At 37.5% G+C, this 22826-nt stretch overlaps 1 protein-coding gene across 4 annotated transcripts in view; it reads left to right on the top strand.

The window, feature by feature from the left end:
* Positions 1-22826, top strand: part of NECTIN3 (nectin cell adhesion molecule 3) — a 99953-nt gene that overhangs the window by 53759 nt on the left and 23368 nt on the right. For 2 of the 4 annotated variants that reach the window (XM_071813717.1, XM_071813720.1), the window contains exons 6-7: positions 1826-1964; positions 2875-2956. In XM_071813717.1, the coding sequence (XP_071669818.1) occupies positions 1826-1964; positions 2875-2956 (221 nt within the window). Of the gene's footprint in view, positions 1-1825; positions 1965-2874; positions 2957-12700; positions 12764-13314; positions 16670-22826 lie in introns of those variants that run through there. The other 2 variants (XM_065853780.2, XM_071813713.1) reach the window with 2 other exon arrangements.

The raw sequence follows: 22826 nt of genomic DNA on the forward strand, positions 1-22826 counted from the left end.
TAACATTATAACAGAATTTACCGGGAAGAAAAAAAAAAAGGCACTGTAAAATTAGTACAGTGTGAAACCGTCAAGAAACTCTTCTGGTCAAAGTCATAATCACCAGACTAAAGTGTCTTTGTGAATTCTGGGTCTAGCAGTGTACATTAGTTACCTCTAACTTTCTCACTTAAACAAGGGGGCACCCAGCGTAAGCTAAACCTAAGTCAATTAAAATGCAGTGGTTAAGTGAGCCTTCACTGATTCATATGCACATTCTTCAGGAGAAATGGGAATTATGGTTCTTAGGTATACAGACTGGTATCAGACAGACAAATGGAAGTTACGTCGGGAAAGCTGTTTTGTGAAATGAAACAATGATTGTGACAGTGGTATTGTTACATTTATCTTCTGGAGTGGATTAGCTTCCTGTAAGTTTTGTTAACCTGTGACTTTATTCCTCAGCTTTAACACAAAAAAATGTTTGTTTCAGTTTTGTTTGATATGCGTTTTTCCTGTTACTCAAACATAACTGCATGATTGGTCCCAGGGGAGTGTTGCTGTCAGGTCTTTCATATGCAGTGAGAGGACAGAAAACCTTTATCTTATTGGAAATTGATTATTTTAAATGATGAAAACGAATGATGAAAGGATGAAAAAAAAAAATTACTTTGCCCAGTTAACCGGCGTATGAGCAGAACAGCATTAAAATTATGAGTAATTGATAAAACAGGTTGGATAGTTGTTTGGGGTTTTTTTGACTAGTGAATAGAATACGTAGCTGAAAAGGCTCCTAAAATTCCCTCTGGTAAGAGTTTAAATAGAGGATGACTGTGTGGTATTTGGACAAACACAGCATATGATTATTTCTGGAGGAAAATAGCTGAGGTAAACTGCATTAGGAATGTGGTATAGGTATAGATCTGCGTTAATTTTAAACTGATTTGCTGTTATGTCTCTGATCCAGCAATTAGTGTAGATCAGAGCGTTGTTTCTTTATGCTACCTATATTTTACAGGTCAAAGTTTTAGTGAAGTTAATGTTAATTATTCCAACTGTGCAACTTTTTGAGAAGCCTATTGGTGCAAGTTTAAAATGCTGAGGTTGATGATATTGACTTACAATATGATAGCAGGTTTCACAGTTTTATGAGATTTCAAACTTACTGAGTTCCTAGCGTAGTGAAACAGGTGAACTTTAAAGACTGACAAGGGTGAGAATAAGTACACTTTGGATTTGAAAGTGCTGAGGTCAAAAGAAAAACGCTTTTAAAAAAATTCTCCACCCCTATTAAAATTTTATTCATGAAATTACTTTCTCATAGGTTGAAGTGTGAAGTCTAGAGCTAGATAGTCTTGGGGTTGCTTTTGTAAGTGTAAGCAAAATATTAGTGTGTTTGCATGTTCATTGCTCCTAGTGGTATATTTTTTCCCCCTGATTTTGTTTCCCTTTTTCCTTTCTGCAGACTTCAGTGGCTTTAAAGAAAAATTGCAAATAAAGCCATAGTTGTCTAGCTTTTTGAATTAACATCTCAGTGGCTCATGTAAGTGCAAAGCATGTGTTCTGTGACTTCATCTTGCCTTGAAAACAAAAAATAAAAGCATGCAGCTGGTATTTACTAGAAGTAGTGGATGAAATTTTTGAAATTATATTAATGACTTTCTTAATTCAACCAGTTTTTTAACTGGTTGACTGAAGCCAAGACTGCAAGAGTGCTAGCAAAGGACAAAGCTTTGTTTGGTCATGGGAAGAAGGCACATTTCTCAGAGCAATGCTAAAATAGTGTACCTGAGTACTGAAAGTATGCTAACTTCTTAAAGATGTAATCTGTGCTATCACATTGCAGATATGCCATTTAAGCAGACATCTTCTGTTGCTGTAGCAGGGGCTGTGATTGGAGCAGTCCTTGCTCTTTTTATCATTACCATCTTTGTGACGGTGCTGCTGACCCCAAGGAAAAAAAGACCATCCTATCTTGATAAAGTGTGAGTATGTGTTGGATTTTTTTAAAACCAAAAGTAGTGTGCAGAAAATGTTTGTTCTAGACAGGAGTTTAAATGTCTGAGTTTCCTTAGCAGCTGTTCAGCCGTTATAATTTCAGGGCTGTATTTTCAGGGTAGACAAATGTAAAATCACATGCATTTCTTAAAAAAAAAAAAAAAAAAAAAAGGAAGCCTTTCCGCACATGCTGTATACAGTTTCCACTTAAACTGAATGAGAAATGAAAATGTCTGTCAGGTCTGTATATACTTAATGAGGACTAGAAAAAAATAACTTCCAGCATCTAGCATAAAGTAAGTTTCAGCATTTAGATATCTTGAGCTAGCAACTGAGTACTTTGTAACATGGTTAGAAATACTGCTTTCTTGTTTGTTTCTTTTACATTCTTTAGCTGAAGCAAATTTATGTGGATAGTGTTAAACATTTTAATTATTTGTATAGCCATTTGCTTTCACCGAGGAGGTGACAATAGAGAAGTCTTACATATAGTAGCAGGTTGTAAGGCTTTCTCAAAGGCTTTTCAGAGAAAGGCTGTAGTAGAAAATGTTGCTCAAGCTTTATCTCAAAACCTAGAAATGGTACTAGATATCAGTAGTGCCTAATCCTGCTTAACTGGAGTGTGTGTGGCATGGGAGTTAGTCTGCTTAACACCTTACAGAATGAATAACAAATTATAGATGGTGCTTTTCTACAAAAAGTGTGTGGCTGAATTACTGCCTGTGGTGGATCTGTTAACATTACAATGTTCCGTATTATTTGTCGTCGTTGGCTGACAGGTTTGTGTCCCTGAATGTTGAGTGTCAGATGATTGGGCAGGTAAAATAAATAGTATCTAACTGACTGTTCAATTGGACTTCATAAACATGGCATGTCATATTTCATTCTTTACTATAGGATTGATCTTCCACCCACTCAGAAACCATCCTCATGCGATGAAAGAGCATGCTCTATACCACAGAAAGAAGTTATGCTTCAGGTGAGTAAGTGGTTATATATATATCTTAGGTAGGAAAAGTGTTAAATTCCATTATCATGTTAATTTAATCTGATTTTGCTTTCCTGTTAATGTATGGAGTCTTTTGATTGTTGGTTCAGAACTGTCTGATTTTTATATCCTTGTTAAATTCATCCTTAAAGGTCAGGATACTGGTAGATAGATCATTTTTGTATCCCTAATAGTGTTTGGCAGGCTCTGATCCTTTTGAAGTAGAAAAAGCTGTAGTTGAAATTCTGTGGTGATTATGTGAATACACATAGCTTTATAAAACAGTCTTCATACGGGGGAACAAATATACTTCATAACTTAACAAGTTACATCAGCATCATCACCTTCATTCTTATTAGTAAAAATTGCCATTCTTTTAAGCTGTTTAGGGTTTGAGTGGTGGGGATACATCGGATTTCGGGCTTTGGTGTGGCTAATTTACCACAGTATGGTTATGATTCCCAGTGAAGATCACTAGATCACTTTTAAATGCTTACAATTATGCAACTTCTAATTTTATATTCTTCCTTGAATTTATTAGCAAGAAAAGACACTGTACTAATTCTGTGACAATTACTTATATTTTTCATCTCCTCTCAGGGATAGCTTCATGTGATCTGAAGTAAAGCTGTCCAAAAGAAACAGCAATAGGCAGTGAAGGTCTTTACCAGTATTTAGTGTTTTTCTGGGTGTAGTCAGATATAACAGGATCATAAAGATGATAAACTGAAAAGCTAATTCTAGCAAATGAGACACTTAAAATAAGTGGGGAGCAAGGAAGGATAAGGAACTGCCCTTCTTAGGTGCCACATGTCTTTGCACTGGATTGGGCTGTTTGTGAAATTCCAGGTTAATTTAGGAGGCTTCACTGGGCAACACAGCAGGGACCTGTTCATGTGAGACAGCTTCAGTTAACAGTGTTGGTTATTGCACTTCATATAATGAACCAGTCTGTTCATGAAAACTGTAGGTCCTGGCTGTAGCCCATGAAGTGTCATACTTTTTTGATCTATATTATATCAGTCTGATTTTTAGATTTCCGCTTACACTGAAGAAAACTTTAATCACTTGATACTGTTAGCAAGAATTATATTGTAATTAATGGAATTGTTGTTCCATCTTCATTATTTTGTATAAATTATGTTACTCTAACCATTGATGTGCTGAATTATAAGACTGAGATAATTCGGGTAGTCACTTGTTTATAACAAATACTGTTTTTCCAGTAGTTTGGTGCACCTTTGCAGTTTTAAGGACCTATAGAAGCCTTTTTTTCTGATAGAGGGATGCCCTAGGAAAAAAAATGAGCACACCTTTAAGATGGATTTTCATTAAGTTCTTAGTAACACTGAAATATATTGTTACAGATTTTTTTCATGTGATCACTGGTTATTAAAGCTCAGCAAATATGAGTTACCAATAAAAGCTTTCCTTTCTCATGAAAGCAATGCGTGAAAAGAATATTGTGTATCACAAATATTATGTTGAGTAATACTTGCTAGTATTGTTGCTGAATGGAGCAATAAACTTTTCTGAGATCACAGTATCACAGTATGTTTGGGATTGGAAGGGACCTCAAAAGATCATCTAGTCCAATCCCCCTGCTGGAGCAGGAACGCCTAGGTGAGGTCGTGCAGGAAGGTGTCCAGGCGGGCTTTGAATGTCTCCAGGGAAGGAGACTCCACAGCCTCCCTGGGTAGCCTGTTCCAGTGCTCTGTTACCCTCACTGAGAAGAAGTTCTTTCTCAAATTTAAGTGGAACCTCTTGTGTTCCAGCTTGATCCCATTGCCCCTTGTCCTATCATTGTTTGCCACTGAGAAGAGCCTGACTCCATCCTCGTGGCACTCACCCTTTATATATTTATAAACATTAATAAGGTCACCCCTCAGTCTCCTCTTCTCCAAACTAAAGAGCCCCAGCTCCCTCAGCCTTTCTTCATAAGGGAGATGCTCCACTCCCTTAATCATCTTTGTTGCCCTACGCTGGACCCTCTCCAGCAGTTCCCTGTCCTTCTTGAACTGAGGGGCCCAGAACTGGACACAATGTTCCAGATGGGGTCTCACCAGGGCGGAGTAGAGGGGAAGGAGGACCTCTCTCGATCTACTGACCACCCCCCTTGTAATACACCCAAGGATGCCATTAGCCTTCCTGGCCACAAGGGCACAGTGCTGGCTCATGGTCATCCTGTTGTCCACCAGGACCCCCAGGTCCCTTTCCCCTACACTGCTCTCTAATAGGTCATTCCCCAACCTATACTGGAACTTGGGATTGTTCCTGCCCAGATGCAGGACTCTACACTTTCCCTTGTTAAATTCCATCAGGTTATCCCCCGCCCAACTCTCCAGCCTGTCCAGGTCCCGCTGGATGGCAGCACAGCCTTCTGGTGTGTCAGCCACTCCTCCCAGCTTAGTGTCATCAGCAAACTTGCTGATAGTACACTCAATTCCCTCGTCTAAATCATTAATGAATATATTGAATAATATTGGCCCCAGTACTGACCCCTGAGGCACTCCACTAGATACTGGCCTCCAACTGGACTCCGCACCATTGATCACCACTCTCTGGCTTCTCTCTTTAAGCCAGTTTGCAACCCACCTCACTACTCTGTTGTCTAGACCACACCTCCTCAACTTAGCTGTGAGGATGCTGTGAGGGACTGTGTCAAAGGCTTTACTGAAGTCAAGGTAGACCACATCCACCGCTCTGCCATCATCCATCCACCTTGTTACATTCTCATAAAAGGCTATGAGGTTGGTCAAGCATGACTTACCCTTGGTAAAGCCATGCTGACTGCCCCTAATGACCCTCTTATCCCTGATGTGCCTTGAGATGACACCAAGGATAAGCTGTTCCATTACTTTCCCAGGGACAGAGGTGAGGCTGACCGGTCTATAATTACCCGGGTCCTCCTTCTTGCCCTTTTTGAAGACTGGAGTGACATTTGCTTTCCTCCAATCCTCGCGCACCTCTCCCGTTTCCCAAGACTTGGCAAAAATGATGGATAGCGGTCTAGCAATGACTTCAGCCAGCTCCCTCAGCACCCACGGATGCATCCCATCTGGACCCATGGATTTATGGACGTCCAGACTATTTAATTGTTCCCTAACCCAGTCCTCATCGACTAAAGCAAACTCCTCCATTGACCTGGCTTCATCCGGGGTCTCAGGGGTACAGGGTTCCCCAGGACAGCCTCCAGCGGAGTAGACAAAGGCGGCATTCAGCAATTCTGCCTTCTCTGTGTCTTCTGCCACCAGGGCACCCACCTCATTCATCAGTGGGCCTACATTGCCTCTGGTATTAGTTTTATCTGCTATGTATTTGAAAAAGTTCTTCTTGCTGTCCTTGACCCCTCTCGCCAGCTGTAATTCTAAGGAGGCCTTGGCTACCCTAGCTGCCTTCCTGCATCCTCTAACAGCAGCCTGCTTTTAGTAGCAACCTGATGATTATATCATTATGAAGGCATGAAACATTTAGTTGGTAAAAAACGTAGTAATCTTTTGTCTTCTGATCTTGAAGGTGGTAGAATACCTAAGATGACAAAAAAAGTCAATGTTTTTCTGTGCTTAGGTTGGGCATCTTGTGCTGTGTAGTAGCTCTTTCTCCTGTCACTGCACTACTCAACAAGTGCAGTATTGTTGAATCATACTTCTGCTAATACATTAATATGCTTTAAGTATTATCATAAAGGATTATCTTACAGAATCAGAAGATATGGACTGTTGTGTTGTATGTTCATCTGTAGTACTGCTAGATGGCAAAATGACAACAGAAGGAAATGCAATTATCTATCCTTTACAGAACTACTCATGAAGTATAACTTATTCTTTTCTTCTTCTGAACTGTCTGTCTGAATTCTTTCTTGGTTTTCATCACTGTGCCTTCTTTTAGTGAATACTTAAAAACTAAGAAAAGCTGAAGCTGACTGTAGTCTTTGATCATATAATCAAATGCTTTACCTAAATATATTTTGTAAATAGAGAAAGGGCCCTAAACAGACTGAATTTAATACATTTCCCTCAAGCTGCATAAATGCAGTTGTAAGTTGTTTTTGGAAAGGGAGGAGAGAAATCTAGTTCTTTTGAGGCTAGATGTTAACTATGCTTTGTTTTAAAGTAAAAGATACTGGCATAACATTGTTAGGATGCCTGTTCTTTTTCTGTTCTGTGGAACTCCAAAACTGAGTAGAGCTGGAGGCTGAGTCTTCCTAGCTGCTACTACCTATAATCAACATGTACTCTGTTATGCCTGAGGCAAGAACTTCTGCTTTATCTGATAGAAATACGTGTCAGCTTTAACCAAGAAGTCATTGGTTGCATTGTTTGGGTGTAATAAACCAATACTTGAATCGCCATAAAGAGGCAAAACAGGCAATTTAGTAGCCTGTCATGATGTTTAGTCATGTCTGTCTGAAAGTCTGTACTAGCCACATAGTTTATGTTCCAAATGCTGTTTGAACTGCATTGTCTAGTCACAAATGAGAAGCACACTGGTGAACCTCTAGATAGTTCGGGTGCAAGCTTCTTGTTACACTGAAAAGAACTACAGATGAATTGTCACTGCACTGTCAGCAGCAACAGATGATCAAATTTAATCTGAGTGGAAATGATAGGGTTGCATGAAGGTGCAAAGTAAAGTTAAAAGAGAGTGAATTAAATGGTGTCTTCTGCATACTCACAAAAACTGAGGATTGAAAGTGGATTGATTCAGTTTGAGCTGATTCTGGCAAGTTGTTTTATGCAATGTGCAATTTTTTCCATCATCTGTACAGTTATTGTTCGAATCATGTGTGGTAGCTTTTTTGAATCTTGTGAAGTATTCCACATGCAAGTGAATAAACTGAAATTCTGCTGTTTGTGTCCCAGCAGTCAATAGTTACCTAGATTTTACCCATATCTGAGCAGATGGGTGTTGGTATTAAAATGAAGGGGGTTGTTGTTGAGATTTTATAATACTGGACAGACAATGTCTTTCATAGTTACTCCTTCAGACTTGGGAGCTTTAATGTGCTAACATTAATAATAAGCTACATGTATGTAAAAGTACTGTGTAAATGAATACTTAATTTCTCTGTACTGGTATTGGCAGATAGCAATTTATGTATTCATGTGAATCACTTGAGAATTGATAAGAACCAGTTTACTTATGGCCCTAAAAGAGTGAGACAGAAGTCCAACTGTAGGAATATGAAGTGGAACAAAGAAAAAATGGTAGTGTCAATATTTTATTTACTCTAGGTTCATCTTTATCAGCTTTTTTAGCAACAAAGTTACTGCTTTTGTCATGGAAATACCATTCTGTTACTCAAAACTACTTTTGCATGACATGTGAAAGAGCAGTGAGCAACCTGAAGGCTATGTCCTTGGTGAGAGAGGGATTTCTACTTGGCAACTGAGTTTTCAGGAGGATAAGAGGAAGTGGAACAATGGAAGAATTCCAGTGGCTTGAAGAGGAATTTGTCTGTTGCATAATATTTATAAAAGCAGTGGGAAAGAAGTGCACAAGTTCAGGCAATCCTTTGAATCATTACAGTTAATTTCACTATATTTCAAATGTCGCTAAGAATTAGAACGTCTTCACTTGCCTAGAAACGCAACTGAGATGGAGTCTTTGACACTGAAATAACTGAAGTTATGGGTAGTTGACAGGTGCTTCTGAAGGAAAGAGGAAAAAATGTTGTTTGGAATAATGTAGTGCATGAATGTTCAGAGTTCTTGAAACATGCAGAAATTAATAAGGCTTTTTTGTAGCAACAGAAATAAAAGTAGAACAGGGAAATTGCATCCCTGTAGGTAATTCTAGCCACGAGAAGACTGACTTTAGAGTTGCAGCTTTTAAGAACACCTCACATATTTAGCCAAGCAACCCTGTCAAACAGTAAAGTTCTTTAATGGTAATATTTGTATTCATATTGAACATGAGAAAGAAGATGGTGAAGTTGTATTAGCACAGTTAAAAGCATATAACACCGTTTACTAGATTATTATAATTCTGGATCAAATTTTAGAAGATCACTTACAATACTTCTAAGCCTAGTGTCATGTTGATTCGTTTCCAGCCTAAACAATTCTATGATTCTATAAAATGTAAAGGTAAGACAATGCAAACTCTTGTAAGTATCAAAGCACAACACCCCAGATACACTGCGTAGGAACACTGTAACTCAGCACCAGTTTTCTTTGACAGAACCTGATGATTTGGTTCTATCACTTGCTTCATGGCAGGAAAAGGTCCAGCTCCTGTTTTTAGCAAGGCTGTTGTGCTTTCATGCCATGCAAGATGATTTCCTTTGTCTCTAGTTTTAATTGAATAAATACACCCACTGGAATTTCCCGTTCTGGTTTCCAGTTTTTATTTAAATCCTATCTGTGTGTGCTGTTGGTAGAAATTCTAGAGCAGACAGATTTTTAGCCTTTGGTGATGTCAGGGCTCTTGTTCCCCGCATGTTTTACCTCATTTTGTGGTGAATACATGGTCTTAGCTTGGGTCTGAAAGAGTAATGTCTCCTGGTAAACAGGAAAGCACATATTATCAGAATAGATGTGCAGACTATATTCTGAGACTTGAAGAGCAAATGACATTAAAGGTAGGGGGAAAACAAGCAAAAAGAAAAAAACCTAACCAACAAAAAACCACAAACAAAACAACAACAACAAAAAAAAACCCACCACAGCAAACAAACAAAAACACCTTTTAATGGAATTACAAGACTGAAAGTATCACAAGCAAAACTTTGAAAAATAGACCTGTGAAAATAGTGAAGAACAACATTGGAGGAGTGAGGAAAGTAGAAAACATTAGATGAGTTTTCACCTTGTTTCACAATGAGTTTACAGGTCATGTTAAAAGTCAAGTAATTCAAAATTGCTTCAAAATTTTAGCTAAGTAATGAATGTGGAAAAGTAAAATGTGAAGGGGAAGGAAGAAAAAAGAATGAAACATTACTTGAGATTGGTGGTGTTGCTGCCACTGTGGAGCTGTTGGGAAAAGCTGGGGTTATGAAACAAACGAATGTGCAATTGTGCAAAAGCAATTGCTGTAGCCTATCATGCCCCTAAACTAGTAGCTAAGTGTGGCGTAGAGGGGAGAACTTAATTAGGAGTGATGATGCCATAGTGTAAGCTGTTACCCTAAGTCATAATTCTCAGATAGCATTGCTTGGTATGATTAAAGTTTACTATCCATTAACTCAGGTGATGATTAACTGCATGTTTAGTTGTTTCAGTAAAGAAGTTAATCCATCATAATCGTGACAAAATACTTTGGAAAGGAAGGGATTGTTTTGAATCTTTTGTTAAGTAACTGACATCATAATCTATATATTGCTTAGCTCTAATATAAAACTTGTGGTGTAATATTAATTTTTAAAAAGTAAACTAGTGCTCATGTAGATTTATTGTTGAAAGCTAAACTGATTTTTAGAAACATAATTATTACCTAAAGATTTTACCAATATATCTGAAATGGAACATGGACGTATTTCTGGTATGGTTCTGAAAGCCATTTGAGGTGTGAAAGGGATAAGTGAACTGACTGGTGGAACTGGGCAAATGGATAAGAATCACCATATTAAACTGAAAGCAAACAGAAATCAAAGTCTTATTTCTGAAATGTTTGTGCGAATGGTATTGGTTCTTGATAATTTCATAAATGTATCGATCTACTGCAGTAATAATATATGCAGACCTCTGTTTATGTTGCAGATTTAACCAGCAGGTGTTTTCAGACGTTGCATTTCATATTCAGGAAAGCTATGTTTGTCTTGAATGAGGCTTTAAACTCCTACTTATTCAAACTTCTATGTTACAGAACAGGAGGGAGGGAAAATTCCTAGTCTGTAATGTCTCAGTTGTCTGAACGCCTAGAATGGGACAAATCATTAATAGTTGTGCTTCTGTTTTCTCCCTATAGTGCCATTAGGCACTAGTGTAACTGTAAAAATATTGAGTTTACGTGCCTTTTAGTGAAGTGTTAACTTGCCACAAAGGTAGGAAGTGGTCCAGATCAAAACTGACCCCTCTGACAGTGAGCTGACTTAATTGTAGAAATGTTTTCTGCTCATGAGGAAGTGTTTTTAGTTGTGCTAAATCTTCCCTGGAAAAAATACCTTCATCTGCAGAGATGCAATTGCATAGTTGCAGTACAGTGTTTCTTTTGTAGAACTAAGGTTGAAAAGAAGAAAGTGCAACTTCTGATAGAGTTTAAAACTGTAAATGCCTAACAAAGAACTGAGTTCCTTGGGATTTGAAAATAAGCATTCAAGTGTGCTGGCTGTAGCATGTGCAGTGTATTCATTAGATGGAGCCCAGAAAAAGGACAAGGAAGCATTTCTTCCTGAAATGGGTAGAAATTTGTCTCCCAGATATAATCACATTAGAGGTAAGAATATAAACCTATACTAAATGACAAGTTGCATTTGAATTAATGGTTTTGTAAATAAGTTAGTTTTTTTGCTAGCCCATGAATGAAACTATTTACTACTTGCAAGGGCAGGGCATAGAGTTTCAAATGATTACCACTTGATAACCCGTTAAACTGTTTGTAAATTTTTATGTAATTGTAACACACTGCCATTGTGAAATATACTGCTTTGAAATTGTTTCCATCTTTTTGAAACACACTGTACATTGATTTTGGTGGTGAGACTGTTCTTTGGGAACCAAAGAAGGGCAGCTAACTGCAGAACAAAGCTATTCCAGGGCTACTTGTGTAAGTAGGAGGGGGAATCGGGGAGCAGGACCCATCCAGTTGTCTTTTTTTTTCCCGTTTTAGCACAGCCAAGGTTTCAAACAGGATTAATTAGTTGAGCAATGGACTCTTAGTTGAATTGCAAAAGAATTTACTGCTTTACATGGCTATGTTTTAACTAGCAAGCTGTGCTGAACAGTAGAAGTAGACCTGCAGTTGCCATTGAAATGCAGGGTGTTCATGAGATGCACATTTGGGGGGTTGTTACTTGCTATTAGCTATTGTCTTGTCCTATGAATAGAATGATAATTAGTTCCTGATGTACAACTAGCTATTAGGCCTTGCTAGACCTCTGAAATAATATTTTGGAGAGATATGCTTTCAGTTTTTAGGCTTCACAGAAAAAGGTAGTAGTAAAACGTCTAGGCTGTATGGACTCTTAGTTGGAAAATTAGTTAGCAAAACAGACTTTGAGACAAGTTGTAAATTATTTTAATTTTACTGAAAAGCATTGCCTTTGTTTTGTGTAGTCTCATTAGAAGTTTTTAATTTTTCACTAGGAAGTACTTTTCTTAATTTGATAGAATTAAACAACAAGAAATGTACTCCCTTTTACTATCAGTAGTCTACAATTAAATTCCTTTTTGGTTACATACTTTTGCTCAGTATCAGACTCAATATTTATGCTTATGATACTCGTGAAAACGTTTGAACTGATTTTGGATTTTGCATTTGTTTTAAGCTGTGGCTCATTTAAAAATCGATGTCATCTTAAAATTAAAAAAAAAAAGCTTTTTAGTCTTTCTCAAACATGCCTGTGCTTAAATAAAAAAGTACAAATCCAATATATGTAAACAACACTTACTAAATTGACAACAGCATATACTTTCTGCCAGAGACTAGCTTGTGAGAAGTGTTCTAGATGGTAGTCAGTTAAGACAATTCACAAGATAGAGTGTATTTTGTGATGACTGGCGTTTTTGTATAAACCAAACATGTTCTGCAGTGTTGAATTTTGACTTGTGTCCATTGTAACTTTCATTCTTTCAGAAAGAACATTTTGCTTTGCAAAACCAGTACACAGAGAAAGATGCTGGAAACTTGCAGCACATGGTAAATAATAAGATGTCTTGAACTCCTGATTGAAGCTTTGATTTCATCTTGTTCCTTTAAATGACCTTAGAAGAATGTTTTTTCTTAAGAGCAAAGTATTTGTCCATCCTAGTCAATAATTTATGAGTATGTGGGTTTGCTGTCTGTGAAGTGGAAAGAGTCAATCTCATTTTAATATGCTGTATTTCCTAGTTAGTTTTGCTGACTAATTTAAATACATAAACACTAGAGCTTTGAAGTTCTAGTTGAATAAAATAACAAAGCACAGGAGTGCTAACAGACTTCTTCATAGTTTGTATTTTGCTTTTTAGATTTATTCAGCTTTAAAACTAACTTCCTTTGAAACAAAAATTTTAGATTAACTCTGAGTAGTTACTAGCACTTCTGTCGTTTGTTTGCTAGTGATTGGAATTTTTAAGTTCATGTTTCTCAAGTCATAGGACTGTTTTGGACATCATGCACCTTTTACTTTGCTTAAAGCTTTAACAAGAATAGGAACTAGTGATTCTCTACATGAACTATGGAACTGATTACTTCTTGTGTGTGTTTAGAAAGCTATGAATGAAAGACAACTTACTTGTGATGTTGAAGAGCCACAGGAACAAGAGGGTCTTCAGCCGATGTATCCTGCTTATCAGCAAACATACTACAAAAACTGGAGCAGCAGATACCCACAAAACTCAGGACCTGGAAGAGTCTACATCAATCCGAGGGAGCATTATGTATGAATCTATACCCAGATGTCTCACCTTCAAAATATAAGTGTTTTAATACCCGTTGACTGTATAACCAATAGGTCTCATTGGCTTTTATCTCTAAAACAATTGATCTTTTTTTCCCGTGGGAAGAAATTGCATGGAGAATTTTATATAGGTAAACCCTATGTAATTTAAGACTTAACTTGCTTTCTAGCCTTTGGTATGCATTCATTTTTGTAGTTATACCAACCTGCCAAAAGAGCAGAGCCATTTAGCTTTATTAACCCTCATAGTCATAAGATGTATAAATTAGATTAATTGGTCGACACATGGCAAAATGTAGTTAAACTGTCTCCCTGGTTATTTCTGGGAGCATTTTGTCCCTGAATGGATATTTTACAATAAACTCAGGCTGAGTCTCTTTAGCTTGGAGGAGACTGAGGGGTGATGTCATTACTGTTTACAGATATATAAAGGATGAGTGTCAGGAGGATGGAGCCAGGCTCTTCTCGGTGACAACCAATGATAAGGGGCAATGGGTACAAACTGGAACACAAAAGGTTCCACTTAAATTTGAGAAGAAACTTCTCAGTGAGGGTGACAGAGCACTGGAACAGGCTACCCAGGGAGCTTGTGGAGTCTCCTACTCTGGAGGCATTCAAGACCTGCCTGGATGCCTTCCTGTGTAACCTCATCTAGGTGTTCCTGCTCCAGCAGGGGGATTGGACTAGATGATCTTTCGAGGTCCCTTCCAATCCCTAACATTCTGTGATTCTGTGATACCTAAAAGTGAGTAAATATGAGCAAGACAACTGAATCCCTGGTGACATAAGCAGTCTGAAGCTGAGTGTCATTTTTTTGCATTTTAGAGAACTTGGGATAATTATCATTTTGACTGGCCTTAACTATTGATTTCTCAACCAGCTCTACCTCTCCCAGTCAAACAAGCAACTAGGCTACCTCTCAAATATTGACTTGCTGTTTCATAACATATATTGTGTCTTCTCACCTTGTTAAAAGTGAAACAATTCCCTTACATCAGAAACTTTTTGTTTCATATTGATTCTGGACGTCAGCTGATATTCTTGCTGGTTGTAGTTTCACAGAGGATCTGTATGAAACTTAGTTTTTGGAAGTAGATGACAAGACAGACAAAACTTCCTGGAAGTGTCTCATACATAGCTATGTCTTACCTACAAATTGCGATTTAGTAATTTTCGAAGTATGACTCCCATGTTAAGTGTTGCAGAGTGTGTTTTGCTTGGTAATAAATATGTTTCACATTCTTTGATTTCTTTTCAGTTTGCAATAAAACTGTCTAGAATGTGTCCTTATGTCTTAGCAAGAAAAGGAAAGCCTCAGTAGACTTCAAGTAGTTTTCAGCACTGTCCTGTTAATCTTAACCAGTCATGTGAAGTAACTGGAGAATGTCCTAATGTATTGTCAGTGCTAACAGTATTCCCATGTGAAATTTCATGAGTGTGTTGTAATGGTTGAAAAATGTTCTCAGGATCTTTTTAGAAAAATGAGTTTTCCTTTGGATTAAAAAATATTTAGCAAGTAAAAACAAAAAAAGTGTATAATGTATTAGCTGAGATGAACTCACAGGACAATCTTAAAATGTTTTAAGATGGCAGAAAACAAGACACTGACTAAAATTTGCTGGAGAAACTTAAAAGACTTGTGTGTATTCTGTACAGAATACACAACAATAATTTTCAGTCAGATGACCTGAAGACAGAATGTTGAGAAGAATGGCTATGTCATACTGAACTAACTTTTGTGACAGAATTAAACTTCTGTGATACTAGCATTTCCTCTGCCAATGGTTGGATTTTTCAGAGGGAAGAGTCATAGTTGTAGAAGCAATAGAATTGGAAGCTGGTATAATCAAGTGTGCTGCAGGCAGGATGCCATTATAGAACCTGCATTCATCATCATAGTAAAAGTTAATGAGATCACCATCCACAATAGGGCTAGGTAAATATTTTCAGTTTGTTACAGGTACCAACTAGAAGATTATGGCTTGGGTGCCCATGTTCTGGACACTCTGCAAGTAGATGTTAAATGTTCTCTTGCTGAGCATGTTTGTGTTATGTGGATAAAGTCGACAGCTGAAGCAATGGCAAAGAAAAACCTGGAGAGAACCTGTTTCTTGGGAGCTTTCTTTAAACCAGTGTCAGCTTGCTTTTTCTAAGGGACTGAGCACATTCATGTAAACTGAGCAACTGTTTTCAACTTTAAAGCCTCCTGCTGTATTTGAGACCTGAAGAAGGTCTTGTGTGCCCCCAAAATTTATTTTCCAATAATGTCAGTTTAAGCAGCTACCTCTTTCTACAAGTGCTGCCTCACTTGTCCTCACATTATTACAACTCCAAAAAACATCTGCTGTCAGAACATGAAAAGTGTCTTGGCCAAATAGAATGACAGAACATTCAAATGACCTACACTGCTTGACATAATTTGATCAATATGACTAAGCCAAACTTCATACAAAAAAATATTTAGATATAGAATGTTTCAAAACTGTGTTATTGTGATAATGCTTCCACTACATTCATTAGTATGATGTGATATTCAGCAGGTGATCATTTCGGTTCTTATTGTGTTGACAAATTATGTAAGAAAATAATTATTTTGGGTTCAGACCTCTTCTACTGCGTTTTATTATTTGCAGATACATTATTATTATTTGGAGAGTTGAAACTTTGGGGGGAAAAAGGAAGGAAAAATGGTATCAACAAAGCTATAATTGCTGCTTCGAATTTGTAAAAATAACTTAAAAAAAGTCATCCAACTTTGTTGCTCAAGTTATGTATCAACAAACTACAGAAAGCTGGAATTACACACTATGCATCAGCACATAGTTTGCCCTAAAGTCAGTAGGGAAATATGTTATCATGCCTACTTGTTAGAAATGGTTTCTTTGTAATCTGTTCCAGGGACATTTAGTGTGTTAGATTTTTCTTACATGTTTTTTGTAGTCTTAAGTGTTGCTGGACTTTGTGGGGAGGGAATTTGGCATTTTTCTGTTCTCTTCAGAGCATTCTATATCTGCCAATCAAGATTTCCCACAGAAAGGATTGCACATACAGAAGTAAGTTTGATCTGCTTTTTTAAGATGTAGAAAATGTCCTTTTTTTATTTTTGTACATTTTCAAGTGTTTGTATTTGTATTTTGATTTTAATAAAAACATTAAAATAGAAACTTTTCATATGTTTAGATTTAAGATTGCGTAAGGTATAGAAAATTGCATCCACTTTCTTGAAGATATGTTTCTTACTCTCTGTTAGTACATGTGGAGCATGTGGGTTTTTTTCCTAACAGTACCACTTTTGAATATCTGTGGTGCTGGATGCTGAAATGAAATACCTTTTCAAGACTTGTTGAATTTAACAGGGGGCATATGGTACTTTGTGAAAATCCAGCACCTAACTGAACAACCAAAATCACTGTTGAGGGAGGTAGGAATGGAGGGGAAGAGTATTAATTCACGTCTCTAGCTTTGATAAATGTAAATTGTCCTCTGCTCAAGAATATTTCAATTCTACAAGCTAGTCTAATTATAGGAAAAATAAGATGTACTATTTGGCATACATACAAAATATTTGTGGATGTAATGCAAAGGAAGACTAGGAAAACGTACCAATTAAAAGAAAGGAAACACTTAACAAGATTATTAAAGGACTACTGTTGTTTGGTCACAAAATGATCGAATGTATTGAGTTCATGAAGAGTAGGGGGAGGTTTTCAACTTCAGAGTTCTTAATTTTTGCTGCCTTATGGCAGTGAAACTGCTATTTCCTTCTCTGAGGGACACAAATTTGGCTGCAGAATGCTGTATTGTTGTATAGATAAGTGCTTAAAATACACTATAGTTACTTTTTTGGTGCCACAGATCTGAAGTTACTCTGAACCACCCTGGTGTTTGAAGGCTCTGCATGTGATTACGGTAGTAACAGAGCAGACAAAATTGTTTTGGCAACTTAACTGACATCAGAGATTACTGACTGGGAGAGCTAAAGCTCCAGGAAGAAGGAAAAAAAAAAAAAAAAAAAAAGAGAAAAAAAGGCCTTGGTTGTTCTTAACTGCTCAGTTGCCTGGTGTGATGTGGCCTGGGAGCTTTTGTCTAGAGAACTTGAAGACTGGGTTTGGCCTTTAGAAACATGTTTCTTTCCAGTAGCAAAGCTAATGCTTTGTTGCTGCTTACACATATAACATGTCTTACAATGTCATCAAAATAATTAAGTTTGACATTAAGCTAGCCTGCATTTTTAGTGTTGTTTCAAAGCTGTGCTGCCTGATTTCATGCTACTGGTGGTCTAGAGCTCTGGAATACTGGGGAAACTTATAAAAACCTGCTCAGTGTAGGAAGACATGAATGACCTGGCCAGTTGTTGTGAAGTTGGTTAAGGACAGTTATGTTCTAATGAAGTGCTAAAAAGATGTGTAGAAGTTATGCTGAACTGTTAAGGTGATGACAGCTATTAAAAAGCAAATGCTGGAGAGTAGCTGAATCTCAGCAGGATAACGCTTTACTGAAAAGTATGGCATTGGTTTTGGTAATTAGCTCCATACCTTTAGCTGAATGATACTGGATGAAAATGCACAAAAAATAAATTGTGAATCTTAGTAATAATTATTCAAACAATGTCAAACCAAACAGAGATGTGTTAGGCATTTTAATCTGCACCAACAGCCCGTCAGTGCAGCTTTTCCTAGTCTTGTTTTGTGATCTTACTTGAGCTGATTTTATGTTGTATCTAAATCTGGAACCTTCAATTGCCAGTAGAAAATAAATTCTGTTTAGGAGCCTGAAAGTCAAGCTGTGATTCTTCTGCCATTTGTGTGACTGGTAATCAAGACTGTACAAATGGAATTTAGCTCACTACTTTGAGACCAAGTTGGAGATGAAGTAGGCTGCAGTTTACTCACCAGCTTAGATTAATTTGAATTTATTGTGCCAGGACTACATGCAGAATGCATAGAGTATACTTGATATATTAAGAAGTCATTTTAATTTGACTGAGTTTAGCCGCAGATTCATTATATTCCAACTTGAAATGTATTTTTGCACTGGGATGAATTAGAATTATAATCTAACATGGATTTAAAGGAAATAACTACTATTTTTATAATGCTGGTTGCCAGAGGAAGAAGTTTAATTATTTGCTGTTACATTGCATCTGAATTTGTTCTGGTTCTAGTAAAACCTTACCTTAGTGGGTTCTGAGATTTTAGGATGCCTGTGACAGTATTTCAGATATGCTTACTGCTTTTAATATACCTTGATAATTTAGATGTCTTTGACTAAATCCTTGTCTGCCACTTCTGCCTCTGATTCCAATCCAGTGGCATATGACTTCCATCTAAATGCTGGGAAGTAACTTCAATTTTGCATCTATATGGAAATAATAATCCAGCTATACCACTTAAGGATTGTAGGCAAAGTGTTTAAGAGATGCTACAAAGGATTTACCTGTCTTTTCTTTCCGCTTGTCCTATTCCCAATGTTCAATTTTATTTGTTCGTTATTGTCTTGGATATCTGAAATCTTGCTCCTAGTGGTCTTGCTGCATTAAGTCCTGTCTGTAGGGGATGATGTGTCTGCAGTTTCAATTTTCTGACACTTCATCTTGCCTGTCGTATTAAGAAGTTTCGTATAGTTCTCTGTATTACTTGAGATTTTCTGGGCTTGAACAACTCATTAGTTGACAGCAGAATATTTTGGGGCAGTGTTTGCTTGTTTACAGCATTCAGCTCATAACAGACTTCAGAAAGGGAAGTTTTTCTGGCTGAATGATGGCTACGTGCAGTATTAGGTCAGGTACAACACAGCAATGTACCAGCAAAAGGTGCTTCAGTCCTACGAGTTGCATGCTGGTCAGGGAGAGAGAGACACCTATTAAAAGATTGAGTGCTCTCTCCTGTCACCATAGTGTGTTGTACTCATAAGAGGGGAAGAAAAAAGTCCACAGATCTACATAACTTTTCTGAGCTGCTGTAGTAATATCAGAACAATTATTCTTAGGTACCACTTGTGACAAAAGCTGAATTCCTTGTCAAGTATGCTGGATGAAAACAGAGCGGTTTGATTTCTGTCTTCTGTTTGATTAAATGGGCTCTTTCAAGACCAGACCAGCTACTGATGTGACTGTTCCTATTAAGCATAAAAACTGAAGCTGCCCAGGTTTAGTCCCACAACTAACAAAGTTCTTCCCTCCTTTGACATGAGCAGAGAAGAAAGAAATTCCTATGGGCAAATAAAATGCCTTTGTATTGATCCAAGTAGCTTTAAAATCCAGATTGACTAGATAACATGATCTGGAGATTGATTCATCCAGGTAGGCTAAACAAATGGAAAAAAGACTTAAGGTAGCCTGAGGAAGATGTGGGTGGTTTATGGGTACAATGCTTCATCGCTAGTGCTTGTGACTTTAATGTGTGACTTACTGTCAGCTGGATCCATTTCCTGTGGCCAGGAGTATTGCTAGAAGTCCTGGATTAGTAACACATAACAAATATTTAGTAAGGCAAAAAGTCTCATGTATTCGGATGTGTTTCGTGTTGGTTTTTCAAGCACTTTTTAAATTGTCTACTAAAAAATTGGGTCCTAGGAGTCCCGCTGCCTTAAACTAACAAGTCGAGCCATCTGCTTTAGAATTCCTCTTGCACCGAAGGTCAGGAGTCCTTCCTGGCTGGACCCAATGCCTGTAGCCATATGGCACAGATGCATCTACATACCACAAAGTTGAGCAGTCTTTAATTTTCCAGAGTTGGTGTCGCCATTATCAAGGCTTGTGTTTGGACAGAAAGATGACTTTCCAGAATCTCTCATTGCAGGATTGTTCATTTGATCAGCACCAAAGCCCCTGGTGTCTTCTGACTTTGTACCAGGTGGACCTGCCTTTACATAAACCAGAACCTGCAGGTTCTCCTGCCTACCCTCTGCAATGTGCATCTGCATAATTTCTGTTCTTTAACAGGGAGCTTTACAGATTTACAGTGTTTCCTTCAGTTCAATTTGGGGTTATTAGTTAAAGTAATTCAGATTGAAAAGGTCTCAGACACCTTAAGAGAACCTACTTTGTTTCTGTTAATTCCAAAGCTCGCTTGTCTACTGCCCTTTCCCTACACCTTCTCTCCTTCTATATCTGTAGGGTTCTTCTTTGCTCAGTTACTCTTTTTTACCCCAGCAGGGAGAGGCACCAGTGTTTACCCTAGAATTTCATTTCTCTTTATATTCTTGGCTGAATATTTCCCACTAATGTATCTAGTTAGGACCTTATTAAAGAGAAAATATCTAATGCATTTCTAAAATGAAAAATAGGTTTTATATTGTACCATTTTTGTCTCATCCATCTGCTCTGGCTTTTTAGGACACTGTTAACTAATTTTTGACTCTATATGGAAATTATTGAGATGCAGTGTTGCATAATTTTTTTTCACCTCTTTTACGTTCTATAACAGCACGAGATGTATGTGTGAGAAATTTTCAAAGTGGAAAATGGGACATTTGTCAACATCTGCTACCCTTATAGCCCAAAAAATGAAGATGCAACATTGAAAATGCTTAAATCACCTTACTTTTTAGGTGATGGATGACATAGAGTAAGCAAGTAAAAGGACAAACATGGAATAGACTGTAATAGCTTGGAGGAAACAGTCCTCTGCTTATACAAGAAGGCAATATATACCATTTAGACTACTCTCTAATTGCTTTCTTGAGGCAGGAGAGCGAGTGAGGTGGCGTGTTCAGTACTGGAATTTCATGACAAAATATTGTGACCTCCTAATGGTAAAAAGGAGTTATTTGCCCTTAGCATAATGAAGTAGTGTTAGGAACTGACAAAAAAAAATTCTCTACCAAAGCAGTGACTGACTTCTCAGTTTTCTGAAACCATTTTAAATAAACTAAAGGTGACAATTGTCTAGAAAGCTCTCCAGTTTCTGATGTATCCTAATACCAGGAGGAATCTGGTTAGTTTGGGTGTTGATGCTATTTAGCTGAATGTTGATGGGTGTAGTAGGGTATCAAAAACTCAAAAAGCCACAGTTTTGAGACAAAGTGAGAATTGTCACTTTCAAATGTGTTACTATGAAATCACATCCAAGTTTCACCATCTGTTTAAGATTGGATCGTATACAAGTTAAATAGCTGCATAGCTGTCCCCTAGCCCATCAAAAGATTCATCTAGAAAGCTGAAGGGAATTTCTAGTGTCACTGATCAGGCTTGAGTGCATGATTTGCACAGCAAGCGTAATTGACCCCATGGATATCTATGTGGAATAAAATGCCTAATGGATACTTGTATCTAAAGTGTTGATTATACAGTAAGTAGCTGGATTACTGTATTGAGAAATAACTCAGTTCTCTTAAAAAAAAAAAAAAAAAGAGGGAGGAGGTGTGGGAAGAAACTGCTGCGAAGGTCCCAGAACACAAAGTTGTATCTTAAAGTAGAAAACAGCTTAAACTACAACTGAATAACCATAGCAAATAGTGACTTGGCTCCTCTTGCGATGGAACATTCAGGCTTCAGATAGAAGTCTTTCTCTTGGAAGAAAGTAAGCAATCTTACCTGAAGATGATTAAGAACTTTGCAAGGCTTTCTTTGAAAAAGTCATCAGCATTTTCTGTCTAAAGACAAAGCCGTGGGAGTGGAAATACACAGGTGGAGATGAGTGGATGCTAGAGATGTTCGCTGCACCTTTGACTTCCAGGTCTGTTACTGAAGTGTCTCTTCCTCTTCTGTTGGGCAACCTAGTAACTTAGGCACAAGGACTTCTGCAATTCAGGTTCTTCTGACATCTGCAACTGGCAATGGTACCAAATTTAGTGCTAGACTTGACTCTGCCTGTCCCCTTGCCCCTTCCCTCTCCTCATCCACCCTGCTGACACTTCTAGCAGTATTTTGAGGATTTATATATTTTTTTTTTAATGCTAATATTCTAGAGTTAAAGGAACTTATATTGGTGTCCTGAGACATTGATTTAAAGAAACTATGGCAGCCCAGAGTATGTTTATGGATGGCTAATGGATACTCTGAAAGTGTTTGGAGCTGCTTTGGACCTACTCCAGCACCATTAGACAAGTCCCATCTGAAATACCTCTGACTTGCATTAGAAGGAAGAACTTCCTTATGAAAATACATGGAATCATAAATGTATTAGTGGGCTTTTTTTTTTTGCTGTTGATATTTTATTTCAATTCACAGCAGAATGTTAATAGCATCTTAATTTGAATACATACAATTCATCTCTTCCCATTCCTGAGAAAACTTTCAGTAGAGAGAAAAAACAAAACAAAACCACACACCTAGGTGATATGCAAGTAAACTTGAATCTGAAATGACTGCATTAAGTG

This window comes from Patagioenas fasciata, chromosome 1 (assembly GCF_037038585.1).
Source record: "Patagioenas fasciata isolate bPatFas1 chromosome 1, bPatFas1.hap1, whole genome shotgun sequence".
In the NCBI taxonomy this organism is placed as follows: domain Eukaryota; kingdom Metazoa; phylum Chordata; class Aves; order Columbiformes; family Columbidae; genus Patagioenas; species Patagioenas fasciata.